The sequence below is a fragment of the Papio anubis genome, chromosome 9 (assembly GCF_008728515.1).
Source record: "Papio anubis isolate 15944 chromosome 9, Panubis1.0, whole genome shotgun sequence".
NCBI classification, from domain to species: Eukaryota; Metazoa; Chordata; class Mammalia; order Primates; family Cercopithecidae; genus Papio; species Papio anubis.
This window is the reverse complement of record NC_044984.1, coordinates 7520352-7539662: the sequence shown is the minus strand read 5'-3', so window position 1 is coordinate 7539662 and position 19311 is coordinate 7520352. Positions and strand designations below refer to the sequence as shown.

Here is a 19311-nt window from a genome sequence, read left to right as displayed (position 1 = left end):
AATTAGGTTAGAACACACGCTCCTTTAGCTCAGAGGAGTTTATTGCCCACCTTCTGAAGCCTCCTTCTGTCAGTTCATCAAACTCATTCTATGTATGTATATACGTTTATATACATGTGTGTATAATACATATATACAAACTCATTTGTGCCCTTGCTGGAGAGGAGTTGCGATCATTTGGAGGAGAAGAGGTATTCTGGTTTTGGGAATTTTCAGCATTTATGCACTGGTTTTTCCTCATCTTCATGGGTTAATCTACCTTAGATCTTTGTGACTGAAGACCTTTGGATGGGGTTTCTGTGTGGACGTTCTTTCATTGATGTTGATGTTATTGCTTTTTGTTTGTTAGTTTTTTCTTCTATCAGTCATGCCCCTTTTTTCCAGGTCTGCTGCAGTTTGCTTGGGCTCTGCTCCAGACCCTATTTGCCTGGTTATCACCAGCAGAGGGTGCAGGACAGCAAATATTGCTGCCTGCTCTTTCCTCTAGAAGCTTTGTCCCAGAGGGCACCGGCCTGATGCCAGCCAGAGCTCTCTTGTACGAGGGGTCTGTCAACCCCTGTTGGGAGTTCTCTCCCAGTCAGAAGTCATGGAGTTCAGGGACCCCCTAGAGGAGGCAGTTTTTTCCTTAGCACATAGCTCAAGCACTGTAGTGGTTGAATCCTCCTTGTCAGGATCTGCTGCTCTATTCTCCATTATATCATTCTTATACCTTTGCATCTTCATAGCTTAGTTCCCACTTATGAGTGAGAACATACCATGTTTGGTTTTCCATTCCTGAGTTACTTCACTTAGAATAATGGTCTGCAATTCCATCCAGGTTGCTGTGAATCCCATTATTTCATTCCATTTTTATGGCTGAGTAGTATTCCATGGTGTATACATAGATATAGATATAGATATAAATTGTGATATATATATATATATATCTCACAATTTCTTTACCCATTCATTGATTGATGGGCATTTGGGTTGTTGCCATGTTTGTACAATTGCAGATTGTGCTGCTATAAACATGCATGTGCAAATACCTTTTTCAGATAATGACTTCTTTTCCTCCGGGTAGAAACCCATCAGTGACAGACTGGATTAAGAAAATGTGGCACATATACACCATGGAATACTATGCAGACATAAAAAAGGATGAGTTCGTGTCCTTTATAGGGACATGGATGCAGCTGGAAACCGTCATTCTCAGCAAACTATCACAAGAACAGAAAACCAAACACCACATGTTCTCACTCATAGGTGGGAATTGAACAATGAGATCACTTGGACACAGGAAGGGGAACATCACACACCGGGTCCTATTGTGGGGAGGGCGGAGAAGGGAGGGATAGCATTAGGAGATATACCTAATGTAAATGATGAGTTAATGGGTGCAGCACACCAACATGGCACATGTATACATATGTAACAAACCTGCACATTGTGCACATGTACCCTAGAACTTAAAGTATAATAATAATAATTTTAAAAATATCTATTTCAGACTTTCTGATGTAGGCATTTAAGGCTATGAACTTTCCTCTTAGCACCACCTTTGTTGTATTCCAGAGGTTTTGATAGGTTGTGTGACTATTACCATTCAGTTCAAAGAATTTTTAAATTTCCATCTTGATTTCATTGTTGACCCAGTGCTCATTTAGGAGCAGATTATGTAATTTCCATGTATTTGCATTGTTTTGAGGATTTCTTTTGGGGCTGATTTCCAATTTTCTTCCACTGTGGTATGAGAGTGTACTTGATATAATTTTGATTTTCTTAAATGTGTGGAGACTTGTTTTGTGGCCTATCATATGGTCTATTTTAGAGAATATTCCATGTGCTGATGAATAGAATGCATATTCTGCAGCTGTTGGGTAAAATTTTCTGTAAAAATGCGTTAAGTCCGTTTGTTCTGCTGCTTGTTTGCCATTTTCTAACCTCTCCACTCTGTTTTTTCATTAGAGAATTTAATCAATTTACATTTAAAGCAATTATTGATAGGTAAGAACCTGTTGATGCCATTTTGTTAATTATTTTACACTGTTTTGAGACACAATAACAACAACAAAAAACTGCAGGCCAATATCCCTGATGAACATTGATGTGAAAATCCTCAATAAAATACTGGCAAACCGAATCCAGCAGCACATCAAAAAGCTTATCCACCATGATCAAGTCATCTTCATCTCTGGGATGCAAGGCTGATTCAATACATGCAAATCAGTAAATATAATCCTTCACATAAACAGAACCAATGACAAAAACCACATGATTATCTCAATAGATGCAGAAAAGGCCTTCAATAAAATTCAACACCCCATCATGGTAAAAACTCTCAATAAGCTAGGTATTGATGGAATGTATCTCAAAATAATAAGAGATATTTATGACAAACCCATAGCCAATATCATACTGAATGGGCAAAAGCTGGAAGCATCCCCTTTGAAAACCAGCACAAGACAAAGATGCCCTCTCTCACCACTCCTATTCAACATAGTATTGGAAGTTCTGGCCAGGGCAATCAGGCAAGAGAAAGAAATAAAGGGTATTCAAATAGAAGGAGAGGAAGTCAAATAGTCTCTGTTTACAGATAACATGATTGTATATTTAGAAAACCCCATCGTCTCAGCTCAAAATCTCCTTAAGCTCATGAGCAAATTCGGCAAAGTCTCAGGATATGAAATCAATGTGCAAAAATCACAAGCATTCCTATACACAATAATAGACAAACAGAGAGCCAAATCATGAGTGAACTCCCATTGACAATTGCTACTAAGAGAATAAAATACCTAGGAATACAACTTACAAAGGATGTGAAGGACCTCTTCAAGGAGAATTACAAACCACTGCTCAAGGAAATAAGAGAGGACACAAACACAGAAAAACATTCCATGCTCATAAATAGGATCAATATCATGAAAATATCATGAAAATTACTTTAGGCCATACTGCCTAAAGTAATTTACAGATTCAATGCTATCCCCGTCAAGCTACCATTGATTTTCTTCACAGTGCTAGAAAAAACTACGTTAAATTGCATATGGAACCAAAAAAGAGCCTGTTTGGCCAAGACAATCCTAAGTAAAAAGAACAAAGCTGGAGGCATCATGCTATCTGACTTCAAACTGTACCTCAAGGCTACAGTAACTAAACAGCATGTTACTGATACCAAAACAGATATATAGACCAATGGAACAGAACAGAGGCCTCAGAAATAATGCTACACACCTACAACCATCTGATCCTTGACAAACCTGACAAAAACAAGCAATGGGGAAAGGATTCCTTATTTAATAAATGGTATCAGGAAACTGGATAGCCATATGCAGAAAAATGAAACTGGAACCCTTCCATACGCCTTATACAAAAATTAACTCAAGATGGATTAAAGACTTAAATGTAAGACCTAAAAACCATAAAAACCCTGGAAGAAAACCTATTCTAGGTTTTCTAGATATTTCTAGGCAATACCATTCAGGACAAAGGCATAGGCAAAGACTTCATAACTAAAACACCAAAAGCAATGGCAACAAAAGCCAAAATTGACATATTGGATCTAATTAAACTAAGGAACTTCTGCACAGCAAAAGAAACTATTGTCAGAGTGAACAGATGAGAGAAAATTTTTGCAATCTGTCCATCTGACAAAGGGCTAATATCCAGAATCTACAAGGAACTTAAGCAAATCTACAGGAAAAAACAAACCAGCCCATCAAAATAACAAAAGCAGAGGCACTGTTTTGACTCAAAGAGCTGGCATGCCCAATTGTGAATCACTTTGAGTATGCCTAGATCCAAGGTTCCACATTATTTCTGGGAATCTATTTCCTTAATCAATAATTAGATTAAGAAAAAAAACATCTAAATAGTTAGAAGAGAAGATTTGGAATGTTCTCGCCACGAATAAAAGACAAAATTTTGAGGTGACAGATATCCAAATTACTCTAATTTGAATATTTCATACTGTATATGGGTATCAGAATATCGCATGTATCCCCAAAATACATACAACTGATATATATCAACAAAAATAAAAAAAGAAATAGTTTTAAAATATTGCTAGTATAACATTCTGTTTCTTGAACCTAGCAATATATTAAAACAATAATACACTGTAACTAACTGTCTTTCAATGAATGAATGGGGTAACAAAGTTGTATATTCTTACTGTGGTAATAGTTACACAAATTAATGCCTGTATTACAACTTAGAGAACTATACACACACAAATGTACACAAAACCAGTCAATTTTACTGTATGTTAATTTATTAAATAAAGGTAAATAATCTGTAAAAAAGACTCATTCATTTAACTGACAGATATGGGGACAAAACAAGCAATTGGAGAGAGAGGGAGACAGACAGACAGACAATGTATTCTTGGATTCTTGGAAGACCTAGGCAAATATAATATATTATATATTATATTTATATTATATATTTTGCTAAGTGTAAAAAATATGTATGTACACACATAGTTGGCCTTTAGAATCTGTGGGTTTCATATCCATGGAGTCAATCAACCGCTGATGGAAACTTTGCATTTAGTTGAATCCGTGGGTGTGAAACCAGCAGACACAGAAGGCCAACTAAGGAACTTGAGTATCTGCAGATTTTAGTATCCATAGGAGTCCTGGAACCACACCCCCGTGGATATGGTGAGATGATTTTGTGTGTGTGTGTGTGTGTGTATGGATGTGTGTGTGTGTGTGTGTATATATATCCAAATTCTCAATCTTTCCTTATTTCCTTATATCACTTAGCAAAATTGATCACTATATATATACATACGTATATAAAATATCCAAATTCTCAGCCTTTCCTTATTTCCTTTTTTCTTTATATCACTTAGTAAAATTGACCACTACGCATGATATATATATATGTAGTGGTCAATTTTGCTAAGTGATATAAAGAAATAAGGTAATAAGGAAAGGCTGATAATTTGAATTAAATCAACAGAGTATTTTAATAATATGACAAGTCCATAATTTATGGCTGGCCACACTTGCTTTCACCTTTGGAAGTTTTATTTTTCATTTGTTTCATTTGTTCCATTTCATTCAAGAGTAAATTCCAGTAAGATGAATAATTAGAAGTTATATTGCAAGAAGTTGGAGTTAAATGTTCATTTAAAGGAAGAAAAATTTTTGAAGTAGGAATAAGAGAATGATGACAGTGATGACAATGATATCTTATTGCCACTGCTTATACACAGTTATAAGTTCTAAAATGGTTGCTGGCTAGACTGAGAGCCAGCAAGGCTCATGTTTTGACAACAAATTTACATGCATTCTTGACCTTTGATAGATTTATTCTTAACTCACAATCAGAAAGGGCATTTCTACTCTCTGTTGTGCTTTATTCCCCAAATGCCAGAGATTCTGGTGGATTGTCAACATCATAGCATGATCCTTTCCTGGGATAGATTCTATTATATTAATCTTGTACGTGTACAAGAATTTTAAAAAGCAAGAGTTAGGCATTCATTGAATCTCAATTTGGATAGCAGGATCTGGAATCTGAAGTTTCTGATCAAAACTTCACCTGGGCTTTGTGTTTCTATCTCTGTTTCAGATAGTAGTGATCTTGAACTAAGGCTTGTAGGCGGAACTAACCGCTGTGTGGGGAGAGTAGAGCTGAAAATCCAAGGAAGGTGGGGGACCATATGCCACCATAAGTGGAACAATGCTGCAGCCGATGTCGTATGCAAGCAGTTGGGATGCGGAACTGCACTTCACTTCGCTGGCTTGCCTCATTTGCAGTCAGGATCTGATGTTGTATGGCTTGATGGTGTCTCCTGCTCCGGTAATGAGTCTTTTCTTTGGGACTGCAGACATTCTGCAACCATAAATATGGACTGTATTCATCAGAACGATGTGTCTGTGATCTGCTCAGGTAAGACTTACATCCACATGATTACATCAGATAAAATTCCTTTTTTGGAGAACTAGGACCAAACCCTGAAGAAGTTACAACCAATTGTGATGTGTAAGAATTGACACTTTCAATTCTTCCTCAGGGAACATGCCTGCGTTTTATGCAGCATATTACATTGTAAGCCTCATGGGAATAAGGTTTTTACCCACCCCCAGCACACCATTTTACTTAATTCTAATTGGTGCAACAAAATATCCAATCTAGTCAAAATTGCTATTAATCTATACAAGTGTATGGCTTATATTAATATTCAGTATAATTTTTAAATGTGTAATCACTTTGCATATTCATAGATACAACTATATTTTTCTATGTTATCATTGAGTTTGTTTTAGCACTTCCTCTCATTAAAATAAACTATTTCCAAAGAGTACCTATCTAAAACTTTATGACTTTGCTAATTACTTTGTACCTTATACTAGTAGAATTTTTGTCTGCAGCCATTTGTTTTCTAGTTTGCAACTTTCAACTACAAGCAAGTTACCCCTCACTGTTTATTTATGGTTTTGTATATCAGGGGTTAAAATATCGCTCATATTTCTCTCACAGTAGTATTTTATGTTCAAAGATGTAATTAAACGTGTTCACTGTCTTAATAAGATTAAATCCACACCTTCTAATATTCTTATGAAAGGAGAATCCCTAGATGTAGAGCCAAGTATTTTCCTCTGAGAGTCAATTTGTCTTGATGGAAGAGGCTTCTTTAGTAAATTATTACTGACCTTATTCTACCAGCCTTACACAGGATGCCTTAATCTTATTTCCTATAGAATTTGAGATCAGGTCGCCTCTTTTAAGAAGAGTTTTGCTTAAGTCTAGAGTATGCAGCAGGGAACGATATACATAGAAAAACATATGTAGACAGAGGTTTATGGGTTTAGCTGTACCTTAGCCACAGGATTTATGCCATCCTCATAGGACTTTTGGGAAGGATAATATATTCAGAACATCTTTTAATCCTTTTCTTTCTGTTTATACTAGTTTGCTTGCAAGTTTTATCTGGAGAACAACCACTTTCACCATTCAAAAGAGTTTCCCACAGTATATGTGATCAATCCATCATTTTACAAGAAAAATTTTCCTCCACATAAAAGGGAGGTAGAGAAAAGAGGGAGACATGAGAAGATGAGAGAGATGAGAGGAGAGGGGGAGGAAACAGGAAGAGAGAGAGAATCTTAATCATTTTGATACATTTTCTTACAATGAAGTGAATTCATAACAGTGTGCTTCTGACTTGATATAACATCCCTAACTGTAAGACCAGTTGCTATTCAAACTCTGGAACTTCCAGAACGATGTGCCTCTGGAAGAGTAAGGAAGGGCCAGGAAGAATGATGCAGATGTGAAAACAAGGTGGGAAAACAATCCCAACACTGAAAATAGATGTGTATGTGGCCAACCCACAGGAAAATGGGTAGTTAGACACATTGGCCTTCTCTGCAGCCCTGTAGTCAAAGGATTTTTTTTTTTTCACCAAACAAAAACAGTTCACAGTTTCACAGTTTAAAATCTGTCACTTGATAATTATGCAACCCTGTATAAATCAGTCTCTAAGTTGCAGATTTCTTATATCATGACTAGGATAACAGCATTAAATAAAATAGTGCAGGGAAAATACCTAAAATGTGCCAGGCAACCAAGAAGTTCTCCATAGGTTTAGGCATAATTATTATCATCATTATGACCCACATTATTTATAGGAAAATAAACCCCCAAATCTCCCGAGACTAACCTATTCAATGTGAACCAGATTTCTCACTAGATAGCAAATTACACTTTTGTAATGATGTATGAAAAGCTTGACTAATGGGAGGAGATGAGGCATAGAAATTATATCTTCTTTCCTCAATTATTTCAAGAAAAATTCTCCACATTTTTACTTTCTTGGGGTTATTTAATATATTTATTTGTATGCATGAAAAAGCAGAGTCACAGGGACACAAAGAAGTCACGTGATGTACATGCTGACAGAGCGAAAACACACAGTTCCTTCAAAAATTACCACTGAACAAATTTCATTTCCTACGGCAAATATGTTTAATAAGCAAAGGCTTGCTTCTTCATAGAAAACAGTACGAGAAAGAACATGTTTCTATTTAAATCCAAGAGAGATTTTTTCCTAATTGCACATTCTTTTTGTCCCTTTTCTTTCTGAAGTTACTGAAAGGCAAGTATTTCCCAACGCTTTATTTTATTTTATGGTGTTAAAAATAATCACTCTAATATTTTGAAAATTAATGTAATTAATGGCATATAGGATTCTAAGGCTTTTTATTGTAATGTTTAGTTTCTTAAATTTTAGCAAAGCTAAAGCAAGGTTCTTAGGATTCTAATTTCAATGTTCATATTTAAAAGAAGATTGTTGTCATAAAGACCGACAAGTACTTTAGCATTGAAGTCTTCTTGTTGAAATTTTGAAACAAAATGCATTTCCAGTCTTTACTTTTCTCAGTATGTGAAGGATACATCTAATCTTCACATGGGGAGGTTGGAGGAGAGGGATGCTGATGATATTGTCCCAAATCCAATTCAGACGTTTCTCTGTGACTTCATCCTAGATGGAGCAGATTTGGAACTACGACTAGCAGATGGAAGTGACAATTGTTCAGGGAGAGTAGAGGTGAGAATCCATGAACAGTGGTGGACAATATGTGACCAGAACTGGAAGAATGAACAAGCTCTTGTGGTTTGTAAGCAGCTAGGATGTCCGTTTAGTGTCTTTGGCAGTCGTCGTGCTAAACCTAGTAATGAAGCTAGAGACATTTGGATAAACAGCATATCTTGCACTGGGAATGAGTCATCTCTCTGGGACTGCATATATGATGGAAAAGCAAAGCGAACATGCTTCCGAAGATCAGATGCTGGAGTAATTTGTTCTGGTAAGGTTCAAAGATCATGAGAGAGTGCACATTTGAATTTTTAGAAATAATTTGTTGGGAGGTTAGAAGCACTTAGTAGCTTGATAAAAAGGTTTTTTGGTCCTTAAAAAAAACCGCAAAGTACTCTTAAGCAGCACAAATAACTTTTCAAATGCACATTGTAAAAAGAGTTTCTCCTTGGCCGGGCGCGGTGGCTCACGCCTGTAATCCCAGCACTTTGGGAGGCCGAGGCGGGCGGATCACAAGGTCAGGAGATCGAGACCACGGTGAAACCCCGTCTCTACTAAAAATACAAAAAATTAGCCGGGCGCGGTTGTGGGCGCCTGTAGTCCCAGCTACTCGGGAGGCTGAGGCAGGAGAATGGCGTGAACCCGGGAGGCGGAGCTTGCAGTGAGCCGAGATCGCGCCACTGCACTCCAGCCTGGGCGACAGAGCGAGACTCTGTCTCAAAAAAAAAAAAAAAAAAAAAAAAAGAGTTTCTCCTCACTAGCAGTCTCTCCTGAAATCAGATACAGCTGGTACCACTGCATGAGTATAATCTGTATCTCTAAAATAACTGGGAAAACTCTCTTCATATTAAACTAATGAGTTGTACTAGTTTACAGTTTTCTTAACAGTTTTTCTGCTGCTTTTTAAGTTTTTTATTTAATAATATACATTGTTTATTTCTGATTATAAATTAAGGCTTATTATAGAGAATTAGGAATATATACAAATCCAAATAGCTGATATAGATATATTTATATCATATGTTGATATGATGTGTAATTCTGTAAGAATCTAGAATATCATTAGTAGAATTGAAAACAAAGAAAATCTGTGTGTATAATACTTATGAATTATTTTAAGTATAAAACATTTCCAAGACCTTCTAAACAGAAAAAAACAGGTTAGATATTTAAAAAACAAAGCTAGGTACAGCGGCTCATACCTGTAACACAGGAAGATCACTTGAGGCCAAGATTCACAATCAACTTGGGTAATATAGCAAGACTCCCTCTGCAAAAAATTTAAAAATTATCTGGGTGTGGTGGCACATGCCTGTGGTCCTAGCTACTCAGTAGGCTAAGGCAGGAAGATTGCTTGATCCCAGAAATTCAAGGCTGCAGTGAGCCATGATTGGGTCACTGCACTCCAGCTGGGGCAACAGAGTCAGATCTCATCTTGTAAAAAAAAAAAATGAAATAAATAAATAAAATCCAGTCATCATTATTCTCTGTGGCACTTTATGAAGGGAAAAAAAAGGAATATCTAGAGAGTCCTGAGTGGGAGGGGGCACAGGTGTCAGGGGAGTATTGTGAGCCTACATAACCATTTCCAATGATGCTATTTACATGAGAGCATACCTAGATAGTCCTGTTATTTATTGATATCCTAAAAGCCTGATAGATGATAGATATAGGATAAATGAAGAATGATGTTCTTGTAAATGAAACACACACACACACCCCTTGTATGTGGATGGAAGGATAGAAATATAGATAATGCAACTCCTTATTTTGTATCTTGTCTCTCACTTGCTATAACATTTGCATTTTCCCACACTCTTAAACTAATTTCTTTTTTTTTGTTTGTTTGTTTGTTTGTTTTTGAGACTGAGTCTTGCTATGTGCCCGGGCTGGAGTGCAGTGGCCGGATCTCAGCGCACTGCAAGCTCCGCCTTCCGGGTTCACACCATTCTCCTGCCTCAGCCTCCCAAGTAGCTGGGACTACAGGCGCCTGCCACCTCGCCCAGCTAGTTTTTTGTATTTTTTAGTAGAGACGGGGTTTCACCGTATTAGCCAGGATGGTCTCGATCTCCTGACCTCATGATCCGCCCGTCTCGGCCTCCCAAAGTGCTGGGATTACAGGCTTGAACCACCGCGCCCGGCCAAAACTAATTTCTTAAAAATTAAAATTAAAAAACTTTATGTTATTCTATCATATGAGTACAGTAAATTTAACCTGAGCTCTTTTCTTGGTGTTTAGGCTGTTGATAATTTTTCACTGTTAATATTATACTAACCTGACATTCTTGAATGTACACCTTACATACACCTTATATTCAAGAATGTCAGATTAGTATAATATATAATGGTATCCAGAAATTGCAGAGTGGAGTTTGGTTTATGAATCTATTTATCTATCTATTCTGTTCACATTTAATGTGATTAATTTGGTAGGCAAAGTTAACTATCAATTCTTTTGTACACATCAATTTTATTTTAGTTTTCTCTTTCTCATAGATTGATATAAAACATTATAAAAATTGCTTTTGCTTTTTGGAAACTACTTTTTCAAATTATAAACCCAGTGAAAAGGTCAAAATACAAACAAATTAAAAGAATTTTTTAAATCCACATGCAACGCTGCCATTCATTCTTTTGTTTTTTTGTTGTTGTTGTTTATATTTCTGGATCGTGTGTGTGTGTGTACCCTTTGTGCTGAACAATATACCACAGACATATTCCACATGGCCATTACTAATCTATCTTAATGTTAAAGGCTACTTACTATATTGCATAAATGTACTATAATTTATTTAACTATCTCATCATGTTAAGTTAAAAGGTTTTCAAATTTTTATTGTTAAAAATACGATTTTATTTGATATACTGAGAAATAAATTTTTCACACTTGATTATGTAATTTGCCAAATACTTAAAAATGAAATTGTCATGTAAAACCATATGCATCTTTTTTTTAAGTCTTGGATATATATTAACAAATTATTGTCTATAAATTGTGTTTTTTGATTTAAGTTCCCTATTATTCCACTGTATCATATTAACACTGAATGTTTTCATATTTTAGAATAACTGTTAATCTGATTTTAAAAATATAATAATATTAATGAACAGTTATTGAATATTTATAGTGTTCCAGGCAGTGTTCTATTAGTTTACATATATGTGTTCGTGGAATCCTCATGGAATCCCAGGAAGGGGGTTACTATTCTAATTTCTATTTTACAGTGAGGAAATAGAGATACTGAGAGAAAGTAACTCACCCAGGTCACTCAGCTATCAGGGCAGTAGTGAAGCTGGAGTTCAAATATGGACTGTTTTAGCTCCAAAGTCAATGCTCAAAAATCTTACTTCATAACAAATGAGAGCTTTTTCCCAATTCTTTATTAGCAACTTATTTGTATTTGTTCATGTGTTAGCATTTCTGGTTCTTTGGCCATTTTTCAGTTGTGTGAGGTCTTTGTCTTCATAATGTGTAAGAACTCTGTGTATTTTACAGAGTCCCTTTATAAAATACGTAGTCCCCCTCTTCTATTTCTAGAACCATCACATTTTACTTTAACTACTTTAACTAACTTTAACACATTTAACTATCGTAGCTTTCTATAGGCTAATATGTACTGAGATATATATTCCCTAAGTATTCTTATTTTTCATAAAATTCCTTGCTACTTTTTTCTTCTTATTCTTCTAAATATGGATTAAAATTAGAATTGTTTTTAAGGTAATATTAAACCTATGAATTGGTTGCGCATGGTGGCACATGCCTGTTGTCCCAGCAACTCAGGAGGCTGAGGCAGGAATATCACTTGAGCCCAGGAGATAGAGACTGTAAGGTGCTATGATCGCACCTGTACATAGCCACTCCACTCTATCCTGGGCAATGTAGAAAAGCCCAGTCTCTTAAAATACCATATAAATATAAATTGGTTTGATTTGTGCAGAAATTATATCATTATACTATCCAGTTACCCTATACTAGAATAGGATACACTACTTCATTTGTATATTTATTTGCATCAGGAATTTAAATTTTTTCTTTGCTTTGTTTCTATGAATTTTTATTTAGTATATCTGGAAATGATATATATTATATATACATACATCATATATCTGTTCATACACCCATACATTTAACCTACACTGAATACATTGGTTTCCATTATATCATGGAAGTACTTGGTGACATACTCAAAACTTTATGTGTAAGGATGTCCATGGCAGCGTAATTTGTGAAAATGAAAAATTAACCATAACATAAGTAACCAAGAATTGTGTCTTGATTAAATAACTTACAGAATCTCTATATCTCCATATGATGGTATCATATGCAATTATTAAATATTATGTTTTAAAATACACACACACACATACTAGGTTGAATAGAATGTAAGATTATTATAGACACATGGAAGAGTTGTTGTACTGGATAGCAAGTAAGGAAATTGGAAGGCTTTTAGAATTTTTAAAGTGACCCATTATAAAATATTATACCTTTCCTATATCACAGTAGTACCTGCATAGCAAAATATTTCTCGGCTGGGCACGGTGGCTCATGCCTGTAACCCTGGCACTTTGGGAGGCTGAAAGGAGGTCAGGAGTTCTAGACCAGCCTGGGCAATATGGTGAAACCCTGTCCCTACTAAAACACAAAAAATAGCTGGCTGTGGTGGTGTGCGCGTGTAATCCCAGCTACTTGGGAGGCTGAGGTGGGAGGATTAAACCCTGAAGGCAGAGGTTGTAGTGAACCAAGATTGTGCCACAGCACTCTAGCCTGGGTGACAGAGCGAGGCCCTGGAAAGAAAGAGAGAGAGAAAGAGAGGAAGAAAGGAAGGAAGAAAGGAAGAAAAAAGAAAGAAGAAAGAAAGAAGAAAAAGAAGAAAGAAAGAAAGAAAGAAAGAAAGAGGAGGAGGAGGGAGGGGGAGGGGAGCAAGGACGGAAAGAAAAGAGAAACAAGTCAGAAAGAAAGAAAGAGAAAGAGAGAGAAAGGAGAGAGAATGAAAGAAGAGAGAGAAGAAAGAAAAAGAGAGAGAGGAGAAAGAGGAGAGAGAAAGAAAGAGAAAGAAAGAAGGAAAGAAGAAAGGAAGAAAGAAGAAAGAACTGAAGAGAGAGAAAGAATGAAAGACAGAAAAAGGAAGAAAGAAGAAAGAGGAAGAAAGGAAGAGAAAGAAAGAAAGGAAAGGAAAGAAAGAAAGGAAAGGAAAGAAGGAAAGAAAGAAAGAAAAGAAAGAAAGAGAAAAAGAAAGAAAAGAAAGAAGAAAAGAAAGGAGGGAGGAAGGAAGGAAGCAAGGATTTTCTCAAAATTTATCAAGTGCTCTGAACACTGGAAAAATTAAGAATTAAAAAGGAATTTATTTTATGAAAGGGCAGTTTCATGTCCATATGCCTCCCTTTATCTTATAAAACATGGCAGGCAAACTAAAATGAAGACTATGAGGGAATGAACTTTGGTGCTGATGCTGGACTCCACTGCAGAAACCTGCCAGAGTTATCTCCTGAATTGTATCCATACCTCAAAGAACTTCTCTGCATGCTTCCACGTTGCTCATCTTATCCAAACCCATCATTCTTGGAGGCTTTATAACATTCCCCAGGCTTTACTTCAGTAAATTTGCTTTTGTTGTTTCATGCTTTAGAGACACATTCTCTCCAAAAATTGAATAAAAAATTGTCAAAAGAAAGAAAACCAAACTTTTCATCCAAAAGTATGCCTAATATGTCACCTATTAGGGAAAGCCTTATAGTGGTGAATTTAGAGAGTCTTTTCAGTCTTCTGAAAAGACCCTCTCATTTGATCTCAAATATGTGGTTTTGTCTTGCTTGCAGATAAGGCAGATCTGGACCTAAGACTTGCCGGGGCTGATAGCCCCTGTTATGGGAGATTGGAGGTGAAATACCAAGGACAGTGGGGGACTGTGTGTCATGACAGATGGAGTACGAGGAATGCAGCTGTTGTGTGTAAACGACTGGGATGTGGAAAGCCTATCCGTATGTTTGGTATAACCTATTTAAAAGAAGCATCAGGACCTATTTGGCTGGATGATGTTTCTTGCATTGGAAATGAGTCAGATATCTGGGACTGTAAACATAATGGATGGGGAAAGCATAATTGTGTACACAGAGAGGATGTGATTGTAACCTGCTCAGGTAAGACTTGTTCTTGTTTATTATTTCCTGACAAGAGAAATAGTATTCCTCATAGGAGGGGCTTCTGGGTCTATAAACTGGCTCACATCTGGGAATTGATTGAGGGGTCATGACTCTTGTCTTTAAGTTAGACTTAAGTTCACTTTACCTGGAACTCTTCCGCTTATACAGGTAAAGTAAGAAATTAGTAGACAACCCTGACCATGACCCTTTTGATCCCTTCCCCTATCAAATACAGAAGCAGTCTGGCCTTTCAACTTCATTAAGCGTAGGCCACCTTTGGGTACATGTTTCGCCCAACCAGTCCAACAAACTATTAGAGCCTTTCTAACCCTTAGCTGCATCATTAAATCTAGAATCTCTGCTTAGGGCTCATATCAGTAAATTCACCCTGATCCAACTTTATGTTCCTTCCAGCATTATCTCAGATCCTTAATATTCATTCTCACATATATTCTGATACCTGTCTGTGTAAATTGGAAAAATCATGGTTGTTTGTGTGCACTTCCACATTAGACACTTTGTACCTCATGTTTTGGAGCTTGCTGGGACTTGAGTCTAGATGTAAAGAGAGCTGATGGAATGGGTGCTGAGGAGAATCAGGAGTGCCTTTCAAGGCAATTATCTCAGGAGAGATTCAATTTCTTCAAGCAAAGTAGAATTAATATTCTCATACAGAGGTGGATGGTTGTCTCTACTGTTAAAGGAGAAACAGTAGAATTTAGGGTTTCAATGTTCCCAACCTTATCAGGTCTCCCCATATTACCCCATCCCAATGTTCAGAATTCCGTTCCATCCCAATTAAATCCCTCACTTAGACAGTAGACATCTTGTGAGGTTGAGAATTCAGTACCTTACCAGGTGAAGGTTTTCAGTAATCTCAGTTCTGTGGCTATAAGAGACATGAGTTTCTTTCCAGGAAGACATAAAAACTTGCAGGTTCAGGTGGGAATTTGAATCTCTAAGTTCATTCTTTTCTTTCCCCACTTTGTCCAGTGCAATGGGGAGTAGCCAGCCAATCTCATTATACTTGTAAGTTTGACAGAAATGTCCCAGGTTAACAAATACATGTTCATTCAGAACTTTACCTCGTATGAGTATTTGATTAGGAATATCTAATGATGAGATTTTGTATATATCTATTGCCACATCATGCCATGGATTTCAGTGCCCTCTTTACTACTGGATATAGAATCATTCATGTCATTAAATTTTTGTCAGGTTAGAGAACCAATTCCAGAATCAATTTATGAATTATAGCATCAATTCATAAAACTCATCCTTAAGATTTTGTTCCTCTAGAACCACTATTAGTACCAAAATCTGCATTATTCAGGGTTCTCCAGGAAAACAAAGGCAATGGAATGTGAGCCTTTCTTCTCTGTGTGTGTGTGCGTGTGTGTGTGTGCGCACACGCGCGTGCGTGTGTGCACGCACGCGTGCATATGTATGTATGTAGAGAGAGGGAAGGCGAGAGAAAGACAGAGATTTATTTTAAGGAATTGGTTCATCAATTTTATAAGCAATTGTGGGGACTTGTAAGTCCAAAATCTGAAGAGGAGGCCAGCAGACTGCAGAGAAGAGCTGATGTTGCAGTCTTGAATCTCAAGAAAGTGTGGAAGTAGAATTCCTTCTTTCTTGGGGGACTTCAGTCTTTTCTCTTAAGGTCTTCAACTGATTGGATGAGGCCCACCCACATTATGGAGGATAATTGGCTATACTCAAAGTCTGCTGATTTAAAGGTTAATCACATCTGAAAAAATACCTTCACAGCACTGTCTGTTTGACTGGTGTTTGACCAAATAACTGAGTATCATAGCCCAGCCAAGTTGACATATAAAATAAACCATCACACCCATTAACTACTTGCTTCATTGTCCTTGGTGCAGGTAATGCAACATGGGGCCTGAGGCTGGCGGGTGGCAGCAACCGCTGCTCGGGAAGACTGGAGGTGTACTTTCAAGAACAGTGGGGCACAGTGTGTGATGATGGCTGGAACAGTATTGCTGCGGCTGTGGTGTGTAGCCAGCTGGACTGCCCAACTTCTATCATTGGCATGGGTCTGGGAAACACTTCTACAGGATATGGAAAAATTTGGCTCGATGACGTTTCCTGTGATGGAGATGAGTCAGATCTCTGGTCATGCAGGAACAGTGGGTGGGGAAATAATGACTGCAGTCATGGTGAAGATGTTGGAGTGATCTGTTCTGGTAAGATACCCAAACCAGGGCTTCCTTAAAAGAAACTGCCTGGGTTCTCTAACATACCTTCTACATACCTTCTTTTTTCTTAATCAGTACATTTATGACCGAGTACTCATTTCTCACTTTTTTTTAGAGCTAACCATACCTCATATTCTCATTCATTTTTAATATCTTTCTATAAGATCAAACCTGTTTTCTCAAGAAATGAAACCTAATTTTCTAATATCTATCCAAATTTTCCCAAAGTTAGTTTCATCAAACCACTAGTCAATACAATTCTACAAAAAGATGTTATCCATAGTCAAATCAGTTCAGGAAAAAATAATGAGAATTCAGTTATTTATTTAAATAAATAAACCCTTATGTTGAATCACCCAATTTCTCAAAAATTGGTACCCAAGATTACTCAAATACTCATTGTTACCTGAAAGGCTTATTTATGTAAGGTCAATCCATCCCAACAGCATTAGAACAAAAAAACTTCGTCCAGAGGTCTGGTCTTATGGATTATATAATTTTTTTATTATTATACTTTAAGTTCTAGGGTACACGTGCACAACGTGCAGGTTTGTTACATATGTATACATGTGCCATGTTGGTTTGATGCACCCATCAACCCATCATTTACATTAGGTATTTCTCCTAATGCTATCCCTCCCCCAGTCCCCAACTGACCAACAGGTCCCAGTGGGTGATGTTCCCCACCCTCTGTCCAAGTGTTCTTATTGTTCAATTCCCACCTATGAGTGAGAACATGCGGTGTTTGGTTTTCTGTCCTTGTGACAGTTTGCTCAGAATGATGGTTTCCAGCTGCATCCATGTCCCTACAAAGGACGTGAACTCATCCTTTTTTATGAGTGCATAGTATTCCATGGTGTATATGTGCCACATTTTCTTTATCCAGTCTATCATTGATGGGCATTTGGGTTGGTTCCAAGCTTTTGCTATTCTGAACAGTGCTGCAATAAACCTACATGTGTATGTGTCTGTAGTAGAATGATTTATAATCCTTTGGGTATATGCCCAGTAAAGGGATTGCTGAGTCAAATGGCATTTCTGGTTTTAGGCCGCGCTGTCTTCCACAATAGTTGAACTAATTTACACTCCCACCAACAGTGTAAAAGCATTCCTATTTCTCCACATCCTCTCCAGCATCTGTTTCCTGACTTTTTAATGACTGCCATTCTAACTGGTGTGAGATGGTATCTCATTCTGGTTTTGATTTGCATTTCTTGGACGACCAGTGATGATGAGCATAGATGTCTTCTTTTGAGAAGTGTCTGTCCATATCCTTTGCCCACTTTTTGATGGGGCTGTTTTTTTCTTGTAAATTTGTTTAAGTTCTTTGTAGATTTTGGATATTAGCCCTTTGTCAGATGGTTAGATTGCAAAAATTTTCTCCCATTCTGTAGGTTGCCTGTTCACTCTGATGATAGTTTCTTTTGCTGTGCAGAAGCTATTTAGTTTAATTAGATCCCATTTGTCAATTTTGGCTTTTGTTGCCATTGCTTTTGGTGTTTTAGTCATGAAGTCCTTGCCCATGCCTATGTCCTGAATTGTATTGCCTAGGTTTTCTTCTAGGGTTTTTATGGTTTTACGTCTAACATTTAAGTCTGTAAGTCAATTAATTTTTGTATGAGGTGTAAGGAAGGGATCCAGTTTCAGCTTTCTACATATGGCTAGCCAGTTTTCCTGGCATCATTTATTAAATAGGGAATCCTTTCCCCATTTCTTGTTTTTGTCAGGTTTGTCAAAGATCAGATGGTTGTAGATGTGTGGTGTTATTTCTGAGGCCTCTGTTCTGTTCCATTGGTCTATATATCTGTTTTGGCACCAGTACCATGCTATTTTGGTTAATGTAGCCTTGTAGTATAGTTTGAAGTCAGGTAGCATTATGCCTCCAGCTTTGTTCTTTTTGCTTAGGATTGTCTTGGCTATGTGGGTTTTTTGTTGTCGATGTTGTTGTTGTTGTTGTTCCATATGAACTTTCTTTTTTTTTTTTCTTTTTTTTTTTGAGGCGGAGTCTCGCTGTGTCACCCAGGCTGGAGTGCAGTGGCACGATCTCGGCTCACTGCAAGCTCCACCTCCCGGGTTTACGCCATTCTCCTGCCTCAGCCTCCGAGTAGCTGGGACTACAGGCGCCCGCCACCACGCCCGGCTAGTTTTTTTTTGGATTTTTAGTAGAGACGGGGTTTCACCATGTTAGCCAGGATGGTCTCGATCTCCTGACCTCGTGATCCACCCGCCTCGGCCTCCCAAAGTGCTGGGATTACAGGGTTGAGCCACCGCGCCCGGCCCCATATGGACTTTAAAGTAGTTTTTTCCAATTCTGTGAAGAAAGTCATTGGTAGCTTAATGGCGAAGGCATTGAATCCATAAATTACCTTGGGCAGTATGGCCATTTTCACGATATTGATTCTTCCAATCCAT

The 19311-nt window shown here is 37.3% G+C and overlaps 1 protein-coding gene across 5 annotated transcripts in view; it reads left to right on the top strand.

Moving 5' to 3' along the window:
- Positions 1 to 19311, top strand: part of CD163L1 (CD163 molecule like 1) — an 88225-nt gene that overhangs the window by 22697 nt on the left and 46217 nt on the right. For all 5 annotated transcript variants that reach the window (XR_002515512.2, XM_021921980.2, XM_003919466.5 and 2 more), the window contains 4 exons: positions 5563 to 5883; positions 8484 to 8804; positions 14357 to 14677; positions 16567 to 16887. Coding sequence is in view for 4 of the 5 variants with exons in the window: in XM_021921980.2 (XP_021777672.2) it covers positions 5563 to 5883; positions 8484 to 8804; positions 14357 to 14677; positions 16567 to 16887 (1284 nt within the window). In the remaining variant the exon portion in view is untranslated. The remainder of the gene's footprint in view (positions 1 to 5562; positions 5884 to 8483; positions 8805 to 14356; positions 14678 to 16566; positions 16888 to 19311) is intronic.